The sequence below is a fragment of the Tripterygium wilfordii genome, chromosome 3, assembly GCF_013401445.1.
Source record: "Tripterygium wilfordii isolate XIE 37 chromosome 3, ASM1340144v1, whole genome shotgun sequence".
Taxonomy (NCBI): domain Eukaryota; kingdom Viridiplantae; phylum Streptophyta; class Magnoliopsida; order Celastrales; family Celastraceae; genus Tripterygium; species Tripterygium wilfordii.
In genome coordinates this window covers 12614660-12640496 of record NC_052234.1, presented here as the reverse complement: position 1 = coordinate 12640496, position 25837 = coordinate 12614660, and the positions used below count along the sequence as shown (strand labels likewise).

At 36.8% G+C, this 25837-nt stretch overlaps 4 protein-coding genes and 1 non-coding gene across 5 annotated transcripts; all 5 read left to right on the top strand.

Moving 5' to 3' along the window:
* The first annotated feature begins 3934 nt into the window (after nt 1–3934).
* On the top strand, nt 3935–4021 carry TRNAY-GUA. The gene is given in 2 exon segments: nt 3935–3971; nt 3986–4021. It is a non-coding gene; the product is annotated as a tRNA-Tyr (tRNA).
* A 2376-nt stretch (nt 4022–6397) lies between these two features.
* Nucleotides 6398–7197, top strand: LOC119984170 (senescence associated gene 20-like). Its single transcript, XM_038828000.1, has one exon. It carries the CDS (start codon nt 6439–6441, stop codon nt 6904–6906), a length of 468 nt encoding a protein of 155 aa, XP_038683928.1. The 5' UTR covers nt 6398–6438; the 3' UTR covers nt 6907–7197.
* A 286-nt stretch (nt 7198–7483) lies between these two features.
* Nucleotides 7484–8021, top strand: LOC119984602 (wound-induced protein 1-like). The gene has a single exon (XM_038828635.1). It carries the CDS (start codon nt 7551–7553, stop codon nt 8019–8021), a length of 471 nt encoding a protein of 156 aa, XP_038684563.1. The 5' UTR covers nt 7484–7550.
* A 9349-nt stretch (nt 8022–17370) lies between these two features.
* LOC119991475 (protein LURP-one-related 10) lies at nt 17371–18475 on the top strand. Its single transcript, XM_038837825.1, is given in 3 exon segments — nt 17371–17692; nt 17774–18001; nt 18112–18475. Coding segments are annotated over 3 exon segments (693 nt in total). The 5' UTR covers nt 17371–17374; the 3' UTR covers nt 18259–18475.
* Nucleotides 18476–20349: 1874 nt separating this feature from the next.
* LOC119991466 (TOM1-like protein 6) lies at nt 20350–25624 on the top strand. Its single transcript, XM_038837817.1, has 9 exons — nt 20350–20911; nt 21465–21543; nt 21764–21862; nt 22830–22943; nt 23032–23195; nt 23334–23415; nt 23505–23590; nt 23778–24059; nt 24408–25624. Exons 1-9 carry the CDS (start codon nt 20796–20798, stop codon nt 25327–25329), a joined length of 1944 nt encoding a protein of 647 aa, XP_038693745.1. The 5' UTR covers nt 20350–20795; the 3' UTR covers nt 25330–25624.
* Nucleotides 25625–25837: the final 213 nt, after the last annotated feature.

Genomic DNA, 25837 nt, shown 5'->3' with positions numbered 1-25837 from the left:
ATTAAGACAGATTGGGTCAGAACCATTGCATATCATGTGATTACTTTTAAATATTGTTCCAGGTTGTCCACAATTCCTGGATGTAAAGGAAACTTTGACATGTACGTTCATAAATTAGGCCCAAATCAACAATTCAAGGAATGGTTACTCTCTGTAACATTCTTTTTTCTAAAGACAAAAGCTAAAAATTTTATTAGAATTCTTTATTACATTGTTCATATGATTTTATTCTTTTGAACCGTCGTTTATGACGTTTAAGCTAAAAAAAACCTCGATTGTGTCATAGAGTGAGTCTTTATTTATAAATCACTCGATTGGGTTATATTAATGGGATGTGGTATTTCAACCTTGACACTCTCTCTCTTGTCCTGGAATACTAAATGATGACAGCTCGTCACCAAATCGAACACTGATGAGAACTGGATTTCAAGATCGAAACACTAACTAAGCATGAGTTGTAAGACTCTCTGTCTTATTCTTACATTCCACCATGCAGCTTTGGTTGGCCAAATTGATTACACCTTTGAATTAACATGTACCAAAAGTTGATGGAAACCAAAGCATTTCACACACAACAAAAAAAACAACTGTTGAAAACTTGAAATAAATTGTCAAGGTTACTGGTTATAAGGGTACTGTCTCTCGGCGTTAGGTAGAGACTAGATATTCCAAGATTTTTCAAAGTTTGACCATAATACCTACCAGTATCAGGTATGAAGTGGCTAGAAAGAAGAGGCTTTGTTTGTTGCCGACATATTGGGGTACAAAACAGGGAGTATTATATTGAAGCCTCCTGCGCTCATTGACTGCTTTTGGGTCCAATTCTAAACTTGGATTGAATCCAGCGAAGAATTGTACCTTTGAGAATCATTTTATTCATTATGATTATATTGGGAGAATCTCTAATATCTACTCTGTTATAAAGAGTCAAATAATGGATGAGTGTCACAGAAAAGTCCAAGGATTGTAGTGTGTGAAAATAAATAAATAAATCAAACTCCTGTGGGCTTTAGCTTTCAGTTATGGGTCTATGCCTGAAATTTGGACGGGTAGCTTTAGTCACACCCCGATGTTTTCTAAAGACACCCCGTCAACTGATTTTTACAAGGGATGGTCAACTTAGATTGGGGTGTCTTTAGAAAAAACCGGGGTGTGACTAAAGTTACCCAATTTGGACATGCTCGCTAGGCCTAGGGAAAAAGTCACACGGGCTTCCATTAATGAATCGGATAATTTTGGGCCGAACGGGGAAGACCTAAAAGCCAGACCAATAGACTACTATGGGCTTGGAAAAAACATAATACGGGCTTCTTTTAATGGATGAAGACTTTGGGCTGAAATGAGAAGACTAAAACCCCGGGCGCAGTGGTCTTCTATGGCTAGTTCATAAACGCCTGATTAGTGATGACTGTGGATCGCTCCGAATTTTCAAATAAGGGCTCCGTTTGGCACAGCGGAAAAATTGATTTTCAATGCTAGCGGAAATGCTGTGAAAAATATGCTGAGCTTAAAGCTGTGAAATATGCTGTGAGGTGTTTGGTGAACTAAAAACTGACGTTAGCGGAAAAATGGTTGAAATAAAGTATTATAATATTAGTTTTTTTTATATTTATATTAAAAGTAATCTAATAAATATAATTCTTATTAAAATTAATTCTAAGTATTAATTTAATTAATCAAATATAATTTATATTTAAAATTAATTTGAAGTATTTTTTTAATTAATCAACTTAATTTTCTTATATTTATTGTATTTTTAATTTACATTTAATTAATAAAATTATTTTTCTACATTTATTGTATTTTTTAATTTATCATTATGTATTAAAATTAAACACCTATAAAATTAAAAGTCTTAAATATAAATATTTTATTTGTATTTATAAATTTTAATTAATTTATTTCAATATTAAATTTACTGTTATAATAATTATAACTGCATAAATATAATAAATTCATAATTTTTATTAGAATACATAAACATAAACATAAATATAAATATTTTTATTAGAATACATAAATATAAATATAATTAATTCATAATATTTAAATCATTAAATATTAATACTTTATATTAAAGTGTGGGACCCACACATTTAAAATTTTTTTAAAAAAAACAGCTGCAGCTTTTTGGCGTGGGTTGCTTACTCTCAGCCACGAGTTAGAAGGAAGCTCCCTTAGGGAGCTTCTTTTGCGCCAGCGGATCCGCTGGTATGTGCCAGCGGATCCGCTAGCGAAAATGTGTCGTTTGGCAGTGCATTGGCCTCCAGCGGATCGCTTAGCGGATCCGCTGTGGCCGCCGCCCTGCCAAACAGGCAGAAGGATTCGGGAATACTATATATTCTGACATCGGATCGGATTGACATAACCAATCGAATGATATTAATGGTATTCTTACACGCATCCAACGTAATCATATATTCTTTAACTAACCACACAAGCTCAACCACTACCCATATAGGGGCTTGTTGATTACTTAAATAATACATTTGTCCTCCTTACTAATATAGATCACAATTCTCATATCTAAAAAAATGTGGGATATTTGTATCAAAAGTTTGGATGAATTAGATTTAGGTTCATTGTGTTTACAATTTCGAGGTGCCTGGTGATTCTATCCCTGCAAATTCTTAGAATGGAATTTAATTAGGCCCAATAGTGCTGTGCCATCAACTTTACTGTGCTGTCACAAGTCCATCAGCGGATGCACCAGAAAGCAACTCTGCATCGGCTACTGGAAAATGAAGAGGGAGCGGTGGTTTGGCAAATCTCAGGCCTTTGAATGAATGAAGAGATGGCGCCGTACGCTGTTAGAGTGATATGCGTATACTACGACATCTATTAGTTAGTAGTTACACCCGATTTGATGTGTACACTGATGCACCACGTGTCAGATTACACACCCTTTTTTTCTTCCGTTTTTCTTTTCCTTTCTTGACACATCTCCTGCAGCACTCCTGCTCCTGCCTCCAATTTACTCTCACGTATCAATCACAATCACTGCCCTGGTCCCATATATTCATTCCGGAGGCCAGCAAGCCAGCAACTATGGATTCACACAAGACTACTACTCCTACTACTGCAGAGTGTCCAAGAAAGCCTATGAAGAGGAGATCTAATACAAGAAGGGTTTCTAAAGACTCTGCCATTAACATGGCTGAAGCTAGAAGAGAAATTGTCCATGCTTTACACCTCCATAGATCATCAGCAAGTGCCACAAGGAGGGAAAACACCATTTTAGGTAATAATTATAATGTTAACAAGCCTAATTTCATTGTTGGGTCACCATTTTACTGTTGCTCTTTGATAAATACTCTGCCTACCCCTGAGCCCATTTGGTCTACAACTGCACCTTCAATCTTGGCTGCACCGGCTCCGGCGGAGGAGCTGGAATTTGAGTGGGGCGAGAATGAATCTTCTTCTTGGAGTTGGTGGTTTGGTTTTTTGAAGACGTTGGATAAGAATAGTGACCGTAGTTGTGTTGAAGAAGAGTCCAATGCGGATAACATTTTTATGGGGAAATCAGGGGAAATGACTTTTGTGGAACAAAGTGATGATCAGGGTTCATTCCCAGATGAATGGTTGGTGATTCCGACAAACTATGATGAAGACGAGGAGGCTGTTCCCTGATCTGGCGGGTTCAATGAATGTGATCCTGGCTAGTTTTACATCTTTTAAAAATTTTCCTTGCAGGTGTCAAAAGGATGTGCATATAAATCCTCAACAGCATGTAATGTAAGGTCTCTTGATTGTCAAAGTTTCAGTTAGAACGGGAAAAAAAAATAGTTAGAGATTTCTTAAATGTGTGCATTTCCTATTTTACGTTTGTTTAGGTAGGCATGGTGGTAAAGAAACCAACCAAACAGTTTTGTAATTTGGGGAGAAGACAAGGTATCCTGTGCTATAACTATTAATTACTTCATGATAACAACAACCGACCTTAGCTCAGTTGGTAGAGCGGAGGACTGTAGTTGTCGAACAGTTAATCCTTAGGTCGCTGGTTCGAATCCGGCAGGTCGGACTTTTTTAGCCTTTTTTAATTATTGGCCCATTCTAATTTTTATCGGGCCCAAACTTTTGGATTCTATTTCTTGGGTTGAGCCGTCGTATTGGTTTACCCTTCGAAGCCCTATAGTCTATAAAAATAAATAAGTAATGTTAGTGCATCCAATTAGATCCCGTAAAAAGATCTATATCCTATTACCTATTTTAGAGGATGGAGAATAAAAAACGCTTAAAAAAAAAACTCATTTGAGTGGATAAAACAATTTTAAAAAAGACCCCTAATCAATAATCAGCTCCGTAAAAAATAGGATTCAGTATAAAATTTACATTATCAGGTAAATATTATTTTAATAATAAAAATGGACTGTTAAATGACTTATTTGAATGCATTTTGACAAAATCTATTAAGAGAGGTTGATGCGATGCTCTACATAGAGGAAAAATGATACAGTTTGTGATCTCTTTCATCATATGTGTGCATGGCCCCATTTCCATTAGAATGATTGCACCCGAGAAAAACCCATTTGACCAACATTAATGAACTAAATGGACAAATCACTTTTATATCAAATATTGGATAGACACTCTTCACCTAACAATTGACCACTCTCACTCATTTCTTGCTGACCCATCCTAGCGAATATTACAAACCTCAGCTGCCTCTCCGATCGAATGTGAAATGATCGAATTCAAAAACTCCATCAAATAGTCATATTTCGGTCTCATGCAATGCCCTACCAACTTTCATGGTTTACTCAACATTTAAAATTTTAATCTAATTAATAAACACAGCAAGTTGAGAGTCGGCACGGTTTGATAATCTCTTAAACTTAAATTATTATCTCAAGCACCCTCCAACTCTTGATTTTAATGTATTGTTTAGTTAGAATTGTAGTATAACACCCCCGGCGGAGACTTCAAAATGGGTTATATAAGTGTATTTTAAGTTTATGGCGAATAAATATTCTACTACATTAATTTATACAACTTCCGTATTGAACAACTGAGTAGACGTGAACTTCAGGCCACCAAAATAGTCTGCACCACAAAGTTCCACGCTTACGACATGTATGCAAGACTTGACCAGAACCTATGTAGGTGAAATCGGAAATCCTAACCCTTCTACAAAAGTAGACTCCAAAACCCATGAGACTAGGAAAATTACAAGAAAAATATTATCTGTTGGTTCGAATTCTCGACCTTAGCAACATGCCTAAACACGCATCCGCCCTAAAATTGGAGATATAATCAACTCAGCCATTGCTCCGTGGTTGGTCTCACATTACAATAATTTTTCATCTGTGATATGCACCAACCGGAACCATAAGGATCCGATATTATATGCTTGACGAGGACCTTCCTCCTACTCAATATTGCATGCACTGGATCAGAAAAGCCGTGTGGTAAAGCTAGCAGATGGAGATAGGCACCATTAATGCACATTTATCGAATACCAGACAGATGTACTCAATGACCCAACAATGATTTATGGGAAGGACACAATAATGGAATAGCCAGTGTAGTAATACTGATCCTTCTGGATTTTCATTACAATTATTGGGCAGTGGATCTTGTACTCATGCATCGTTTATAGGAGAATGTCCAAGCACCATGCATGTACACGGGGGGTTCTTGGTTGGATCCAACTGGTGTTTTTAAATGCAATGTCGACTGCTGACCAGATCACCAGACTGCTATTTTTGTCTTATTGTGTTTTGATTTTCACATTAATATATGTATTTTTCAAGATTAAGTCATGGTTAGGTTGGAGTTTGAAACCAAACATGGCTCCACTTCCAATATGGGCCTAGGTACTAGGGTGAGTTACTAAATGCGCCATCTTACACTTCTATATGGATAATGCCGGTTTGAGAAGCTATTTTGAGTAGCATATAAGCTAAAGTAACATATGTTTTTTACGTAATTTGTCATAATATTTAAAAAAACACATATGTTATCAATAAAAATTTGATAAAACAATCAACAAATTTGAAATAGCATATATATTAACATCTGAAACAACAATTTAAAATCAACATATATGCTAATTCTGAAATTCTTTCCCAAACATACAATATGTTTTCCTTATGCTCCTCTACAATTGGCAACTCTAACAATTACCAGAAATACTCTTTAAAATGTACTATATATCAGAGAAAGTTCAAAAGGCTTTCAAATTTTGAATATTTAAATACACAACATTGTCATTACGACATCACCTGGTACTGGTACTATATAAACCACGAATCCCTCGTTTGGTTTGGTTATGATACTAATTAATATACACCGTTCGATTGTCCACGTCATGAAAAAGGGGCCCCACCAACATTATATATATATATATAGTGTAGCCCATAGCCATACTTCCATAGCACTTTAGCAGCCCTTTTTAGAAATACTTGCTTAAATATTAATTCGCTTCCACAAAAAGACATGGCTACAGAATCAGATTCGAAGCGAAAGCCGGAGATGCAAAACAAGGCTATTGTTGAGACACTGTACAAGGCATTGTCAAATGTTGACAAACAAACTGTGACAAAATTGGTGGCAAGTGACCTGGACTATTGGTTCCATGGACCTCCAATGTGCCAACACATGATGCGAGTGCTCACAGGGGACCCGAGCCGGACCAATTTCAGGTTCGAGCCCAGAAGCATTGAAGTTGTTGGCGAGTATGTGATTGTGGAGGGATGGGAAGGGAAAAATGTGTATTGGGTGCATGTTTGGACCATCAAAGATGGTCTGATTACACAGTTTAGGGAGTATTTCAATACATGGTTGACGGTGACTTGTGTAAACCCACGTAGTTGGGATACTGGGAACCAAAGCCACAACTTTTGGCAGAGCCAACCCAGAGACCTTGCGCGCCGGTCCTATCCTGGGCTTTTGCTGGCTATCTAGATGGACTGCCAGGCCCAACACCAACTCTCTTTGCGTAGTTTACTAGATTGGGCCAGTTGGCCCATTTCTTGTTACCTTTTTAGACGTTTGTATGGGCTTTGATATTTGGCTTTAAGCTGGCCGGGTTGGTGACTCACATGAAGCAAAACAGGTAAAAGTGCTGCTTCTTGTTTTATCTAAGAAAGTTAAATCAATTAAGAATTAATTAATGGGTTGAGTTCAAATAGTCATAGAGACGTTTGCAATTAGGTCATCGTAAGAAAAACGTTTCAAAATGAACCGTTGCGGTCAATTTCGTGCCGGACAAATTCTAAATCAATTAATGTCGCATTCTGAAATTGTTTAATCTGCTCTGCTCTGTATCGTCAAAAAATAAAATTGCATACTGATAAAATCAGTCACAGGCTCCATTTCGCAGCGGATAATCCAATAAAAGGAAGTTTAATTAAAAGAAAGTGTGCGTCGTTTATTCCCACAAAAGGCTATTTGTTTGGATCTTCCATGTCATCACTCTTGCCTTGTTATTGATCCCATCAACATAGATTAATCCAAATTTCTCGCTGCATATGTATCGGCTGCAGGGTCAGATTTCAAAGGCTTAGCAGCACCCTCTGTAAAATCCTTGATAATTCAGTTCCAAAGGTATGGCAACCAACGAAACAAACTCCCCAGTGGCGGAATCCGATTCGAATCCAACCCTGGAGACACAAATTGCTACACTGTACAGAGCATTGGCAAAAAGTGACAGACAGGCTGTAGCAAAATTGGTGGCGACTGACCTGGAGTATTGGTTCCATGGACCTCCAAACTGCCAACACATGATGCAGGTTCTTACGGGGGAATCCGGCCGAACCGACTTCAATTTCGAGCCCAGAAGCATTGACGTTGTTGGTGAGTATGCGATTGCTGAGGGATGGGAAGGGAAAAATGTGTACTGGGTCCATGTGTGGACCTTAAAAGATGGTGTGATAACACAATTTAGAGAGTATTTCAATACATGGCTTACTGTGAGGCATACAAGGCCACGGAGCTGGCATGAAAGGCGCACATTGTGGCAGAGCCAACCCAGAGACCTTGCGCGCCGGTCGTTGCCAGGGGTTGTACTGGCTATCTAGCATGGAAAAGATGAATTATGAGAATAAACAAACTGAGAAAAGTAAGATAAATAACTTGTTATACTATACATGTAAGGTATGTAGGAGCCTGAAGATGCATAGAATTTAAATTTTTAGGAAAACTAATTAACACACTCCTATATCACTATATGCATGTTTGTTCATCTGAATCCTCCCTTCTCTATGTTTTTCTCAAGCTCGCCGGTAATGAAATTATTCCATGGCCCAAGCAAGCCCAAAATTTAGCCCATATTGTTTGGGTGGGCCGTAATGACGAGAAGCCTTTGATCCATCATTGAGCTTATTCGTTTTAACTTTTTTGTGTAGGCCCACTCTACACATGGGCCAAAGTATTTCTTGGGTCTCCTTAGGTTTGCGCCTTGCGGGTAGAAAAGACTTTCACATTTAATTTGATAATTTGTTTTGTTTTTTACCCAAAATGATAAAGATCCCAACAAGTATTATCCCCGTTATCTTAACTGATGAGTTGGATGCACAAGATTTAAGTGAATTCGTAGGTTCCACATGTCCCGTATGATGCACATGAAATATTATCCGTACAACTCAGTAGCTAGATCTACATCATTAATGAGTCTAGTAGTATAAGATAGGTTTTGGATTTTGCTGGTTTCGTCCAAAATAAATTGTCGGCATAGAACCAAAATTGTATGTTTGTCAATCTTGGACACATCAAAACACACATATATATATAATGAAGTTTATTGTTACTAGCTAGCTAGTGGGCTATATTAATTTGCTATTTACGACCAATCAACATCTTCTTGTAGAATGATTTGAAACCTTAAAAGACAAATCAGCATGCTAGTTTTTAACTGTTCTAGGTTCTTGTAGGTGACATTAATTTATTCGTATTTCAATCCAAGTCATGTTGAAAGAGATTACAAGCTGGTTTGTGCATGTATTTCTTCCGAGAATGGCTTACCGTATATTATATTGTTTATCGTCTTGCATTAGCCGTTGAGTGGGTTGATAAAAAATAATTGATATTTGTTTTTTTTTTTTTAACTAAGAATCATACTATACAAGTATACAAGTTTGTTTTGACATTTGATATGAGCTTAAATTCGGGTCAACAAGATTGTGTGCACAGAAGTTTAATTCCCACATAATGATATATTAAATTGGATCAAAATCCAGCTCATGGCCATGAGGAATGCTCCTAGTGAGAATTGAATTCAATATCTCCCGAGTCCATGCGATTTAGCTTCTAATAGATTCACAAACTAGACAATCAACCAACTAATTATATTTGTGTCTTATGTTAGTCATAGAGTTGACGCTATAGCTAGCCATTAATAGACCGGTAGGTATCTTGTACATGTCAAATTGTCAATCATTTTGTGGATAGGGTGACCAATTTGGACTCTTGCTTTTCAATGACCTCGGACATAATATATCCATTAATCTTACGAGTCATGGTGAATAAGATTTAGAGGTCATAACTCATGATAGTACTTCGTCAATGATTTACTATACAAAGATTAGAGTAGGTGGTGATAAATATGAAGACCTTGCTAGCTAGCAAGTGCCCACTTGAGGTAAATATGAAGACAATGGTTATCTTCTCCCACTTTTTACGTTTGATTAGACAACAATGAAGATCATGCATGAATGAATGATTATGCCCTTTATAAACGAAATCCGAAGGAAAAATAATAATAATTCAAAACTCTCTAATTACCCACACTAGTTATTATTAGTACTGTATTATATTTCATGATCTTATTAATTATTCCAACATGACGATGGCATGACAAGCATATTACATTACATACACCCATTACATTATTAATCCTTTAATTCCTCATGATTCAGTTGATTTCCCAGATTCGGGGGCCGATAATGCGAAATCTGTCCCCAGTTTTTGTTTTTGTTCATCAACTTTTAAAGTAGATCGTATTAGTTTATCAGTGCAAGATTATCTTGAAAGCGATTTAACTAGAAAAAGCATGCCTCATTAAGACCATTTAATTTCCTATCAAATATAAAATATAATTAAATATCAAGTATTTAATTAAGACCATCCAATATCAAATGGGATCGGCAAAGGCTCCTAATCTTCTTGGCAAACCCTAATTTTTTGATGTGAACAATAGGATAGGATTAGATACGGGGGGTGAGAATTGGTGGATAAATTTGATTTTGATTGAAGTCCTAATTCATCATTAATGAATAGCAAACTGTGATGGTCAACAGTTGAAAGTTGACTTGTCAACAAGTAAGACAATTTTTCGTACATATAATTATATTATATTTGATTGTTTAGGTCGTCCACAAGCCTTTTAAATCCCAACTATACATATATATATATATTATAAAACAATTATTTTCATGCCTCCACTCTTAGATATTGTGGTTGCAGGTGATACATCCATTATATATGCACAAGATTGTGTAATGACACCTTTACCTACTTCCATGCTTGTCTCCCTCCTCTTTTCTATAATTTATACACCACTACCACACAAACCACTTACTTGGGTATAGAGTAATAGACACACACACACATATATAACATTATTTCACTTCATTTCAGCTGTTAATATATACATAAATAATACTTCTTTTTTCAAATGTGATGTCAAGTATAGTTTTCAAATTGACATGACTGAAATAAAATAACATTTTTTGGCACCCAAAAGACATTGTAAAATGTATCTTCCTTTATTTGCAGTCACTAATTGGGATTAATTTAAGTATTCTTTTTGTTACTCATATCACCATCAATGTTCTCAGTGGAATGCCACGTCATCAATGGCAGCATTGCATCCAGCAAATTCGTGGCCACAAAAGAACAAAAAGTCCCATACACACACCATATATAAAAGTAAATCGTTTAAATTATTGGAATATTAATCAAGTGGAAATCATACGAAAAGTTTTACAGTTCATGATCTGTTTTACTACTCATTATAGATCAAAATTCCTTTAATTCTGAAGCCATTCATATCCTGCCAATTACTAATTAATATGAATGTATGATTATATATATATATATATATATATATATATATAACACACACACACACACAAGTTACACGTTCGCTCATAAAATGATGAAATTAAGTTTTCATCCATGACTATATTGGGACACTTATTTCCAATGAGATTCTCTAGAAGGAGTGGACCTGCAGCATTAAAAAGATAGTGCAATTAATTATTAATAATTCAATTGGAGCATGAAGGAGGAGGGGCACATTCTAAAGTTAATTCCCACACAAATGGTATGATTAAGACAAGAGTGAATAACAAAGTAATCAAAAGGTGTTTTCATATTGATATCTGCCAATATATATTGCGTTAATCAATGTGCTTATTTAGGCTGGACCATCTATACATTTTGTTATATAGATAAGGTATTATTTTTTAGTGTCTTTCATATAATATACCTTAGAACAAGATTTCCACAATCGTTTTGAAGTTAACATATATATGGATATCTACTCAGAAATTGCTCTCTCACGCACGCATATATGCACATTCACACTTACAACACACAGAGGGGAAAAAAAGAAAAGAAAAGGGTGTTAGGTTCCATTGTTATACAACCCAATGAGACTAATTAATTTAGACGAACCGAATTAATTAGGAGATGATTTGACTGAATTAATACATTATTCTTTTTTTATAACCGAGAACAACATCATATAAATTTTCCTTTTGAATATTCGATATAAGTCTATACTTAGGCCATCAAACCCGACACACGCAAAAGCACCCTAGGATATACTATCTTTAAGTAAATCCTTCAGTTAGTGAGCTACCCGGCTGCTTGTCCTTCAATAAGAAAACCAGATTAACTAACCTTAGGACAGTTTCAGTGAAATAATAGCGAATGGGTCGAAACCAAACACGTGGCTACAAGTAGTGAAATAATAACTAATACAACTTTGGGTGTGATCTGTAATCAACTCAAACACATTTCTTATTCAAATCATGGACTCCAGATTAATTTTCAAACTACAGCAATGAAAACAAATCAAAATGATTGGTTCTTACTTAATTAGCGTCGTGAATAATGTGTGCACAAGAGAGGAATGATGCCTTCAATCTTGACATCCATGTGGTCGTAGAAGGTGATTGAAGGAAAAAAGATTCGCTCATTTGTTCTTTTCAAAGTCTAATTATTTAGCTTGGACATGAGAAGCATCAATGACCTTCCCAATATCATATCGGAAGTGGGGTTGGACAAATTAACAAGTAGTGGGTCTTGTAAAAACCACAGTTAGTGAAAGTTTCTAAACCCTACACGTCACTCTCTTCCATTACAATAAATGAAAAATAATCACAAGCTAGCTAGCGATCAAAAACACACACATATGTATATATAAACATTACAATATTTGTTTGCAAGAAGCATTGAGATTGCTGACTGCCCCACTCTTTACTCTTGTATATAGATAACAATCATATGATTAGGTACAGATAGTCGTAATTATATTAATTTTTGTATTCTTCTGAGTTATATCTTCGAGTTGCTTAAGTTCCTAATTTATGTGCTAAGATCGATATAGAATTCCGAGTTGCTCGTTCATCACAGAAACTAGTCCATTCTCCACATATTGTTATATTTTATTATACATTTTTGAAATGGGGAGAGAGATTCAAATCCTGATCACTAAGATGTTAGATGTCATCCTTACTACTCCAATTAATGATTCGGTGTTATATTTTATTATATATTCCACATTTAATATGTCAACTAAAAATATGGACCATTAATTCAATGATAGAAATTAAATCAGTCGTATGCCAAAACTAATTAAGAAGCTCATAATTGAGACTAACAACCATTTACCAACTAGACTAGTGTTGTTCGTTGATCCAATGTTTTGCAAATTAGGAGTCATGGGTTTAATTTAATCAAGTACAGGAGCTACCCTTTTAGAAAAGAAAGAAAAAAAATATTTTTAAGAAATGAAAAAAAAAAATTACAGAAGATAAAAAGTTACCAGGTAGGGGCAGGTAGGTAATTGCATCCGTATCGCAGTAATGTTGGTGTGGTCCTGTGTGTTGTTCGTTGATCCAATGTTTTGCAAATTAGGAGTCACGGGTTTAATTTAATCAAGTACAGAGACTACCCTTTTAGAAAAGACAAAAAAAAAAGGTTTTTCTTTTTAAGAAGTGAGAAAAAAAATTACAGAAGATAAAAAGTTACTAGGTAGGGGCAGGTAGGTAATTGCATCCGTATCGCAGTAAAGTTGGAGTGGTCCTGTGTTGTAGTTGTGAGTTGTGACAACCTGTTTGTGCTCAAAAGCTTGAAGGGGGGTCCCACACCCAACTAAGGGCTTTCATTTCTTGCCCCCAAATGCCCCCTTTCCTTTTAAAATAGCATCATTTGCCCTAATTCGTTATAAATAAATAAGAGCATCATTTGCCCTAATTCGTTATAAATAAATGGGCTTGGAGTAGCGAAATTTGCAGATGAGCCTCCAAAACTCACCCCCCTCTCTATGCTCTCTTACTTTTATCTGTCTCATTCTCATATGGAGAGACATAGATATTGATCAGAAGAAGACAGGGTGCGGGTGAGCAAGATGGAGAAGCAGGGCACGTGCATTACTAACTCGTATATTATTTTCTTGGTGGAGTAGTATATATTACCAGTTATGAGTACTGTCACCTACTCTCGAGTGATCGAGTTAGTTCTTCATGTGCCTGTCTTCCCCATCATGACCACCACTGACCCAGCTTTATAATTCCCACTTCAACTAGTACTCCATTGATGAAGCTCCATTAATCTCCGGTGAGTCAAACTCAATACCAATTTTTCCAGTTTGAACATATATATAGATGTATAGAGAGAGAGAGAGAGTTAACATGGAGAATAATATTTATGAAGAAATAAAATTGAGGATAATTGTAAGGCCAAACATCTATCACGCATTGAGTGGTTTAATTAATTGGATATACTTTTGTCAAAATTCCACTAGCTACTGACTAGTGTTTATATATATATATATATATATATAGAGAGAGAGAGAGAGAGAGAGAGAGATTAAGATGGATACTGGATAGGCATTGACTGTATTATGATCGGATGAGCGTCATAATCGGAGATCATGAAGTTGCATATACATTGATCAAGTGCCCTGTAGAGTCACCATCTAGTGGCGAGTTTGATTATGATGAAACCCAGGTGGTTTTCCTTCTCAAAGTTAATTTTAGTTTTTTTTTTATTATATAAAGTTAAATCCAGTTTTGATGCAAACTGATCGATAACAGAATAATGCTAACGAGCACTAGTTTGGAAGATATTTTCCAAAACGCTTTAATTTGTGTGGGAAATTTCATAAACGTCCTCTACATTATTTCTTTCACTGTAAATTAAACTATTTGAATATGGAATTAATTATTTCTTCAGAAAGTATTCCACACAAACCTGCCATTTAATTCAGTGGTTTCAAGCTGTCCTACATACCTACTTACATATATACAATTAGAGATAAAGCAAGCATTAAATATATATCCTAAAGAGAGTACGTATTAGTCAGGTATATGTGAGCTTTATATGTATATACCATCCACATATCAAAATATTAAAAAAAATACTAATTTTCACTAAGCAGTTTAGTTTTTTTTGTCGTTGGATAATTAGTTCTACCATGTAATGCTATGGTCCTTAATTGACTTTGCTGCAACACTAGTGAGGTGCCACCACCCAGGAGGTCAGGAGAGAGTACAAGATAACCACTATCTTTTGTCTGGAATGACCGTAAAAGCCACACAAAGGGCTTCCTTTTCGATGCGAATAACACCCACATAACATATACTGTTCTTCTCCATTATGATGGATTGTACTGTGAAGCATCTTTAATTTGAGAAGTTATGAATTATGTGTTAGCGTGTCTGTGTATATATATACACTATATACGTATTTGCATGCATTTTTATTGTTCATGATGAAATGCATGTGTGTTTTGGAAAATTAAATCTGGAATTTATTCATGATCAATAGTATATTTTATTACTGAAATCTTTCATTTTTAAGATATTATTATTACGAATCAATTTCCAAAATTCGGTTGTTGTCACACCGACAAAGTTCACTTTAAGAAAGACAGTCTACGATCCACACATAACGCTCCTCCCTTGGATGCGTCAATCATAATGATTTCACTAAAAAAGTGAAAATTGTACATTGTAAATTCATTTTAGCTGTTGTTTTTTTAAGGGCGTGAATGTGATTGATTATAACTAAGCCTATAATGGGTCAGATACAGACCGAATAGGGGTATATCCTATCCGGTTCATAAAAGGGTCGGGTATCCGGACAAACACCATATCCGATATTTGGAGTTGGAGTCGGATCTGGGTCTAGAGTCGATCCCTTGCGAGACCTAATTATAACTAATTGATAGAGAGAGCGAATCGTTAAATCACTCTTACTTTTTATTAACCTTTCATTGAAGCCACCAACTTGAATGAATTGGACAAATCAGGTGGCTATAGGGTTTAGATGCAAACACAAAAATTATTTGTGGTTTGTTTTTTAAATACATTGTAGTTTAGTTAGTTCACTAGTAAAATTGGCAAGAAGACATGGTGAAATATTATCATGAACAAACAAAATGAAGTGGTCTTCTTGGGGATTTGAATATCAAAGGAAATGATCTTCTTGGGCTCGTTAACTAAATATGTGTAGATAAAACGAATCGATCCTTCATGTTTTCACTTAGAATCGCACTTTCAAAGAGAAAGCCTCTCTAACTCTCTTTCATTTTTTTTCTCATTCAATCGAAAAGAGAGTTCTTTCAAATTAGTATTTCCAAGTGTTGATTGAGAAAGTGTAAAGTGAGACTCAATGCCAAAATTAGCGATTTGCAAAGGGATGAAAGTCGGCTAGTAGGCTGTCAGCGAGCCTTGCTTGTACGATGAAGGAGTTGAGTTTGGATCTATTTTGAAACTCGATTTGATTAACGGGCCGAGCACAAACTTGAAGAAGTCCGACTTGTAGATCTTAGAACCTATATATGTATTAAAGCTCAATTTCCCAAGCCCACTTAAGATAAAACCCATGAATAGTTTTATATATGATTGTATGGTTCCCCTTCATTCCTAGTTCTGTTAGGAAAACTTTGTTCTTCATTTCAAGCAAGAAGTTTCAGATTTATCCTCAAATGGTAGGGGTTCAGCCTTTGGTCAATTGTTGTATGGTAAATTTTCTTAATTTCTTTCATAATATTAAAAGCCCAACTGCCCAAGCCCACTTAACATAAAAACCGAATCTCTTTCCCAGTATTAAAAGCCCAACTGCCCAAACCCACCTAACATAAAACCTTGTATTTGGTTGGTCTCATCTACGATAACAGTGCGAGTGGGTGGGACCTTCAAGAAATTTGAAAGTGTGGGTGGGCCTTATCGTCCCTTCCGTGTCAAAATAATTTTAAATAATTTAATTATTTAGATTTAAAAAATTAAGAAATGTGAGTATTAAAAATTACTTTTTAATTAAATTATAAATATGAATATTTTCATTATTCAACTTATATAATATTTAATTAATTGACTTGGAACATTTGTCAAATAATTAAATACTCAAAATTACAAATGTCACAAAAATAGAACTGACATGGGAGTAACAGAACAAAGTTAGTGCCACTTTGCAGCAGTCAGCAGATATTTCTCCTTAGAATCTTTGATCGTGATATAAAGAAAAATAATGCACATTGATGCGAGAGGATCACCAATCAAAAGAAAACTGCATCATGAGTTTTGTGACACGGCATGACGCCAGAGATGCATGTGAAATAACAATATTTACATTATGTGGATGACCAAAATTAACATTCAAATACGTAATCGAGTAAGGGTTTGGAGATTAAGAATATGATGATATTAGCAGTTGAGACTTGAGAGCATGTGAGGTGGACCAAGGAAACCTTTAGAGAATGTTAGGATGGTGAGAGACCCCACATCGATTAAGAAAGGAATGAGAGATTAGGAGATAAAGAGTTTCCACAATCTAAAAAAATTTATTGAGCTTTTCGGTCCTACGTAAAGGATATTGAGCGAAGAGAAACATATATGTGCGGGTCTTGATTTAAAACGAAGAATATCTTAATATATTTAGATTTGTGACAGAACGAATATATCTCCAAGAGTATAACTCAACTTCTCGGAACATGAAACATCTTTATCGGGCGGTCATAACATCCACTCATACGCGGACGGACGGACTAGCATTCGTACTCGTGTCACGCGTTTGATGTAATTGGCACATTAGTAATGGGATCTCGTCCCCACGTCGCACTCGCTGGACATTCACACTACCAAATACATAACCGGGGGCCCACCTCCCTATGTATATAACCCCCATCTCACATCAAGTCATGATAATCAGAAATCCAATACAAAATACCTGTCTGTGTGTAATTGCCTTGGTGGAAATGACTCAACCAATCCCCGCCATGACGACTTACCCTATGCCGACGAACCCTGTTGTGGTGATCGGGCCGCAGTTCCTTGCAACCTACCCTGTCGATCTCGTTGTTAAGAGTAAAACATGGTCGCTCACTGAAGGTAACTTCGGCGTCACTGACGTTAACGGCACCGTCCTCTTCTCCATCAAAGGTAAGTTTTTCAGCCTCCGCGATCGCCGTATCTTGCTTGACACCTCAGGCAACCCCCTCGTCTCTCTCCAACAGAAGGTAACATTATGCCTCGATCTCTTGAATTACCACTGAATCTGATTATCTGAATCTGACCGAATCAAAGGAGTATGATTGCAGATATTAAGTGCCCATAGAAGATGGCAAGTATTCAGAGGAGATAGCGCAGACGATAAGGATTTGCTATTCAGTGCCAGGAAATCATCGTTGATCCAGTTCAAGACATAATTGAGCGTGTTCTTGGCCAATAATACGAAAGAGGATGTGCCTGATTTCAAGGTCAAAGGAAGCTGGCTCGAGAGATCGTGCACTGTATACCTTGGAAATTCGAACACCATTGTTGCACAGGTAATTAATTAATTAAACAATTTAATTTCTCTTAAATTCAGCCGTAAATGTCACCAAATGTAGGCCAATTTAGGTTCTAATTTGTTAATTAACGCAATATATATATGTAGATGCATAGGAAACACACTGCCGCTAGCATTCTGTTGGACAAAGACTGCTTCGCCGTGACTGTGTATCCCAATGTGGACTACGCCTTCATTGTGGCTCTTGTGGTGATCCTTCAAGAGATCAATGAGGATCGCAGCGGTGAGGATTAGATCTCAATCCCCTCTACTGTAGTATTGTCTACAAATTACAATAAAAGCACAAAATGCGTGTGTAGCACTAGAATCGCCGTATCAGCTGTGCGTAGTGCCAGAATTATCATGTAATGTTTAATTATGCTACCTTGTCTCTTCACATGTATCGTGTTATCTTGGAGAAAACCGGATCATGGAAATAATTTATATATTGTAGACCAGAATTTCAGTTTCAGGTGATTTTGCACAGTAGCGTACATAGTACGCACAAGGCAATAGTCCATGGTTTTGGGCTGGGCCCAGTCTATCTTTTCCTTAATGATTGGGTGCTAAAGCCTGAAGGGTCTCGTTGAGGTGGGCTTCATCCCTTAACATCACCTACCGAAATGGACTTGTCTGAACCCATCTAGTCAATGCAAATGGACTCTAACACAGAACCTGACTTCACGGGCCACTCTCGGGTTTTTCAGCCCACAACCTCCTTTCAAGCGGGCTGATTAGTGCTTGATGATTGACAGCCCAGCTCGAGTCAAAGCCATCCTGTCCATATCGATCCAACCTCATTCTTCTATCTCCATCCGATGAATTGAATCAATATTATTATCTTCTACATAGGTCTTATCGTTATCATTCGCACCACCGTCATCTATAAGCTATAATAAAGTTACAGATAAGTTAAGCTGGGTCCAATTTCAATCTTTTTCCATTTATCAACACCATCAAATATTATTAAAAAACTTATCTAATTTTAATCGAATTAATTCCGACCTAGAAATATTTTCTGGATTAACCTTTAAAACTACTTTGTTTAATAAATTTTTGCTATCATGATTCATGCATGTCCCCCTTTCCTTTGAATTATCCAATCCGATCACGACATCCACGAGAGATGTTCCATTAAAAATCAACTAATTGTTCAGTGGACACCATAAATAAAGTATTGACAAGTCAAAAAAGAAATGCCACACTATCCATTCATCATTCATGGTGGCCATTTCTGCACCCCACCTTGACAGTTATATATATATGTATATATATTTGTCTGAGGTTGAGCTTAGTAAAAGTTTAAAACTTGGCTTAGTTCGATTAGAGTCATATGGTCGATGTATTTTTTGTATCAGTCTGTTGTTATTGTTTGACATTACCACTGGGGCTCAATTCAAAGGCATATACCGCATTCAAGTACACTAGATTCCAAATTAATGGACCAAACACATTTCATGCTTGCATGGAGAAGAAGCCAACATAAGACTCCTACCCAATCCACTTATTGCCAAAAGAACAAAGAGATTCATAAATGGATCGTAGTGGATGATTGAACTCAAAACTACTTCCTTCCTGCCCAAAAGAAAGTAAATGAATCAAGGCATATTTTATAGGTTGCCAAACATGAGTTTTGAGACATCAATACGTCTAACTAACCAAACGAATATGGTTAAATACCAAAACAGACAAAAATAAAAATTGACACCAACCCACCCCTTGATTGGGATTTGGGGCTCATAATAATATTTTTGTCCTTTTTTTCATTGTACTGATGTAGTTCCTGCTGACTTTTCTCTTTCCCAAAATTTTTGGTACTGGGGTAGAACTAGTAATTGGGACTCAAAAAAAAAAAAAAAATCTGTAATATTTACCATCATCAATCTAACAATATTTTTTATTAGAAATAAATTAAATTTTTTATCATAGAAAATCGAATGTTTTTAATTTATATCGAATAGGTTATAATTTTTAGATCTTTTTATGTTTAATTTAATTTAATTTTAAACAAAAAAATAGTCAGTTGGATTTATCATGATAAATATGCACACTTATAATTTTCCTAAAATAAAATTGTTCAAAATTATTTTCGCCACCAAATTCTGCACTGGCTCTCCCCGGTCATTTTTTTTTTATTTTCAAAGGGAATAAATATAAGGTATTTATCTTTATCAAAACAAAGGAGGTATTTATCATAAAAAGGCATGCAGGGCATTTTCCAATTGCATCACCAACGCACAAAAGGGCACGCGCTTGGTTTTACGCACGCGTGCGTTCACGTGTTTGTGTTGAGAGTGGAATTAGGGTTTCAGGAAAGCGTGCCGCGTGCGTACTGAGAAGGGGTTAATATAGAAGCACTGCAATACCAGACGCATATTTCGGTGGATGTAAAGAGAGAAATAAAGCGAGCGAAATTGTTATGTCTGAGAAAATAATTTGTGAGCAAGAGAATTAGGTTTTCTTGGAGTGAAGCTGCAGGGAAGAACCGAGAAAATTACAGTGATTTTCTAGGGTTTCTGGAAGAATTTTCCACGAAGCCAAACGGGGCCGTTTAACAGCGGCGTAGTTTCCAGGAAATCGAAAGAGAAAAGGAGACTTTGACGAGGAGGGAGATGGAGACTGTGAGCAGCGCATATTATTTAGTATTATAAATATAATTGTTGTTATCTTGTTTTCTTGCTTTCGGAGAGAGAGATAAATATTTTTTTTACCTTATTTGGTTGTTTTGAACGAAATAAACAAATAAAAAGAGGTTTCAATTGTGTGCGAGAGAGAGAAAGATAAAGAGAGAGATGGCTTCTTCGTCGTCGGCGACGGTGGCTGTGGAGAAGGCGACGAGCGACCTTCTGATTGGGCCTGATTGGACTATGAATATCGATATCTGCGATTCCGTTAATTCTCATCGTTGGTAATTTTTTAAAACTTTTAAACCTTCATACTCTGTGTGTGCGCGTTTGTTTACGAGGTTGCCTTTGATGGTTGAATTATGTGGTTACTTGAATGATATTTATAACACCTTCATATATTTTTTCGATTTTCATCTGTCCGCATGATGTATGGTTGTGTTATCCTCAAAATTATGATTGTCTGAGCTTCTTTTGTTGCTTTTTGATGTGTAAATATATTTTGATCTCTCAAGAATATACAAAAAGATGAATAATCTTATATGATGGGGAGAGAAATTATAATTTGACCTTTTTATGCTGATGGAGACATGCCTGTTTGTTTCATTTCTGAGAGTCTCCATGCTTCTGGTGAATTTTTTTTTGGAATGAAATTCTAGAGAGCCACTTTTGGTGTTGGTAAATTTCAATGTTAGTTGTATTTTTTCTGTATTTTTTTTTGTTGATGTTGTTGTTGTAATAAATTGAAAGAGAATGGAGCTGTAATTAATTGAAAGAGAATGGAGGTGGAGGAATACAAGTTTGCTGGTTACTGATGGTGTATGTTTGAATACGCAGGCAGGCAAAAGATGTTGTGAAAGCTGTAAAAAAGAGGCTGCAGCATAAGAACTCTAAAGTGCAACTACTTTCTTTGACGGTAATTTTGTCGGAATCTTTTTGTGTTCTCTTTCTATCTTATTGATGATTTGACTGTATTATTTATCCAAATTTCTATGTCTACTAGTCACTTTGTTATCCAGAATTTTTGCTTCTTACCAATATACCAAAGCCATAACTATGCAGTCTGGGAATTCTTTTGATGCTACATGTGCAAAAGTTTTGAAAACTAATTTTTTTTTGTGAAATGCATTTTGCAGCTTTTGGAGACAATGGTGAAAAACTGCGGTGATTATGTTCATTTTCAAATTGCTGAGAAGAATATATTGGGAGAGATGGTCAAGATCGTAAAGAAAAAGGTCAATATTCAATTTTTTAATTCATGCAATTAATCGCTGTAATTTTGGGCTTCATAGTGAAGATAAATTTGATGCTAGAGGCATCAGAACTTATTCTAAAAAGATTTCTATATATTGTAATTTCACTGTAGGATAGGCTGTAAAAAACATTGAATACCCCCGGAAGAGTTGAAATCCTTGAATGTTGAGGATGTGCATGTGGTAACATGTGACTAGAAGTTGCTACCATTTAAGTTGGTGAATGATGGATTTTAGTTCGGAGTTTTCTTGGAATTGCTTTTGGCTGGGTTGAAATCACATATCAGAACATGTTGAATCTGTTACTAGTTGCTTCCCTGTTTTACAACTCACAAATTTAGTGCACGGGGCCCTTCACAATGCTCTTACCAATGTTTGATTTTCCCCTATACCAAACTCCGTCAGGGAGGATCTGTAAACTTTAATCTTGTCATCAGGAGTAGCAATTGTAAAGTCACAAGAGCATGTTTGAATCCCTTTTTATGAGCCTTTGTATTAGCAAGCTCATAATTATACTTGTTTGCTTCTAATAACCTGTGTGCTAACACTATGTTGCCATGTTTTAAGTAGGTGCTTACATTTCCACTTGGACTTTGTTGCAAAAATTATTTCATCTTTGGTGGACTGATTTGATGTTAAGAGGGCCTGTGATTGATGTCCTTTTTCTTCTTCTGTCTAGAAAGTTTGGGTACTTGGGATTTTTATACTATACATGATTGGTAGACAGCAAGAGACATAGGTTGGCTGCACTTTTATTGGCGTGAATTCGTGGAACTCATAGCGTGCTTGTTTTTTTTTTTCCTTATCTGGTTTTTCTGTCTTCTTTCTGATGGTTCAATTTATATTTTCTGTTTGTTTTGTTCTATATCAATTGGATGGTCCGATACTCTGATCAGCGACCTTGTATGTTCACAGCTCTGATGTCATGTAGTTTGGATCATGTTTGCAGTCAGATATGCATGTTAGAGATAAAATATTGGTTTTATTGGATGCCTGGCAAGAGGCATTTGGTGGGCCTGGAGGGAAGCATCCCCACTACTACTGGGCATATGAGGAACTAAGGGTGAGCATTCTTTGTGCATAGCAAGGTATGTGTACGGATTAATCCACAGAGAAGTAGTTTCGGTAATTTTTGATTTTACCAATGGCAGCGTTCTGGAGTACAATTTCCCAAGCGATCCTTGGACACATCTCCTATATTTACACCACCTGCTAGCCATCCAACACTAAGAATTACAGAACCTGGATATGGAATGCCGACTAATTCTTCTAGAAGACTTGATGAAACAATGGCAACAAAGATAGAAGGCTTAAGGTGAGGACTTGCATTTGGTACCCACCCCTGCTGGACCTTTATTTCTGCCTGTCTTCCATTCTTTGACGAGGTTATGTAAATCCCTTTCCCTCGCATTTTTTCACTTTTTATAACTCATTTTATGCTCAATCATTTTAGTTTGTCAAGCATGGATGCTATGCGGAACGTTATGGAACTTTTAAATGACATGTTGCAAGCTGTGAATCCTAGTGACCGCTCAGTATGTGTCATGTTGGTTTTTTAAACTCATCTTCCTTGTATAACATCATCAAGATGCTTCATCCCTTTATTATATTTTCTTTTCTACAGGCTGTTAAAGATGAAATAATTGCCGATGTTGTCGACCGATGTCGTTCGAACCAAAAGATGCTAATGCAAATGCTAACTACAACTAGGTTAGTCCCCTTTCAAAGTTTGATTTTCGGCCAGCTTTAGGGTCTTCAACATGTTCCCAGTCCTTGAATTGCCATTGTGCAGATGAATAGGTGTGTCTGTACATCTTGTGTTTGTTGCCGTGCCTGTTTATGGCATGTGCTTGCTGGTTAATGGAAATCTAAAATTATTGTTCATGGTTTGTGGCAGTGATGAAGAACTTCTTTGTCGAGGTCTTGAATTAAATGACAGTATGCAGATCGTCCTTGCAAAGCATGATGCTATAGCTTCTGGTTCTCCCATGCCAAGTCAAGTTACAAACTTGAGACCCCAACAAACTGAATTTTGTGAATCCAGTGTGAAACATGGAGAACCATCGGACTTTAGTCCTAGATCTAATGCTAACCCATCTCCTCCAGCTGTGAATATGACTAGGAGCCAGATTGATGAAGACGAGGAAGAAGAAGATGACTTCGCTCAGCTTGCAAGAAGGTTGCTCTTGCTTACCTGTTTTCTTACTCTTCCTTAGAGCATGGTAGTGAGGTAAATTTATCGGGTGCTGTCTTATCAGAGTGGGATCCCCCCTGAGGGTACTCACCAGGTATCAAAAGACAGATGGGTCGGTTATCAAGGCCTTTTTTGGCCTAGGTAATTGAATGAAGCAAGGCAGTGAAATATACGTGTGGGATTATTTTCCCAAGCTGAAAGCCTGGAAACTATTCCTCTCATCCTCTGAGAGCACACTATTTAGCCCTATAATCTTTCTGTTTTGTGCTGTTTATTTTTTTTTGCCCCTGGTGTGGAAGTTGATTAATTTGTTATTTTGTTATGTGGGTGCAGGCACTCCAAAGGACAGCCAAAGCGTTCTGCGAGTACATCTGCTGGAACCAACGATGGTCTTGCATTGATAGATAATAGTAGTACCTCATCTGTGCCAGGTGCTTCATCTCCAGTTTCCGATCATGCATTAGCATTAGCTCTTCCTGATCCACCAGCTTCTGTTAGGACAACAACAAAAGAACAGGACATGATCGACCTTTTGAGTCTTGCTCTAGCAACAACATCACCCTCCTCTCACACCCCTCATTCTCCATCAGCCTCTAATGGAAATACGCATCAGGTACCCGTCTCCTCCAGCACCCAAGAGCTACCTTTTGCTTCCCAAAACTTTTCTGGAAACCAAGGGCATGTGCCCTACAATAGTTATGTTGTTCCATGGGCCCAGCCTCAACCCCAGCAACAATTTCAACCTCAAGCTCAATCACCATTTCAGCTCCAGCAACAATTTGAGCTTCAGTCTCGATCGGGGTTACAACGCCCACAGCAACCACAATTCCAATCTCCATCCCAGGTTCCTCAGTACTCATCTCAATACCCCCCTCCACCATGGGCGGCAACCCCTGGTTATGCCAACAACCAAAGTCATTTGGCTGCAACAAATAATAGTATGTTTTCTACTCCCAGAACAAATGCAGCCATGGCCTCGACAACCATGCAGGCAGCTAGACCCTTGCAACATTTTAACTCGTTCTCTTCGAGAGGAAGCAATGGGCTTGCTGCACATGGTGATCCTCAGATGAGCTCTGGTCTTCGGAATCCTGCCCCTACTGTTATTCAGAAGCCATTCATTCCGTCATACAGACTGTTTGAGGATTTGAATGTTCTTGGCAGTGCGGATGGAAGACTTAAAATGACAAGTACTAACACCACGCCAAGCATGTCTGGAACTTCTAGCCAGGGTATGGTGGCTGGGAGAAAGTGAAATGCGAGCTACGCAAGGGCACAGGAGTTGGAAATATTTGTGTGAATATGTTGCATCTGAAAGAGTAAGGTAGACGATTTTACCTTTTTGCTTGTTCAATGATTTCATCATCTTTAAAATTTGCGTCTTTAATTAATGATTAATTTGCCGCGGACTTCTATCTTTGTTCTGGTTATTGTGAAAGGGGAATTGGTTTCGTGAAAACTGTAAAGAATGCCTGACGTCAGTGAAAGCCATGGGCTGGGCTTATCAGATTATTTTATTATTATGTCACTAAAGTGGATGCTTTCTTCTTCTTTTGGGGGCACCTTCTAAGTCTCTCATTGTCACGCATGACGATGTTGGGCCTCTAACAAAGAAAGACCTGGCCTAATTTCTGGACAATAAGACAGCTGCTTTATTGTTTTTTTATGGACATCATGCCATTTAATTGTCGTCCTGGTATAGCCATGTGGGCCTGCCTGGCTCATAATGTGGCCCGCTGACTTAGTATGGCCGTTCAGGCCCG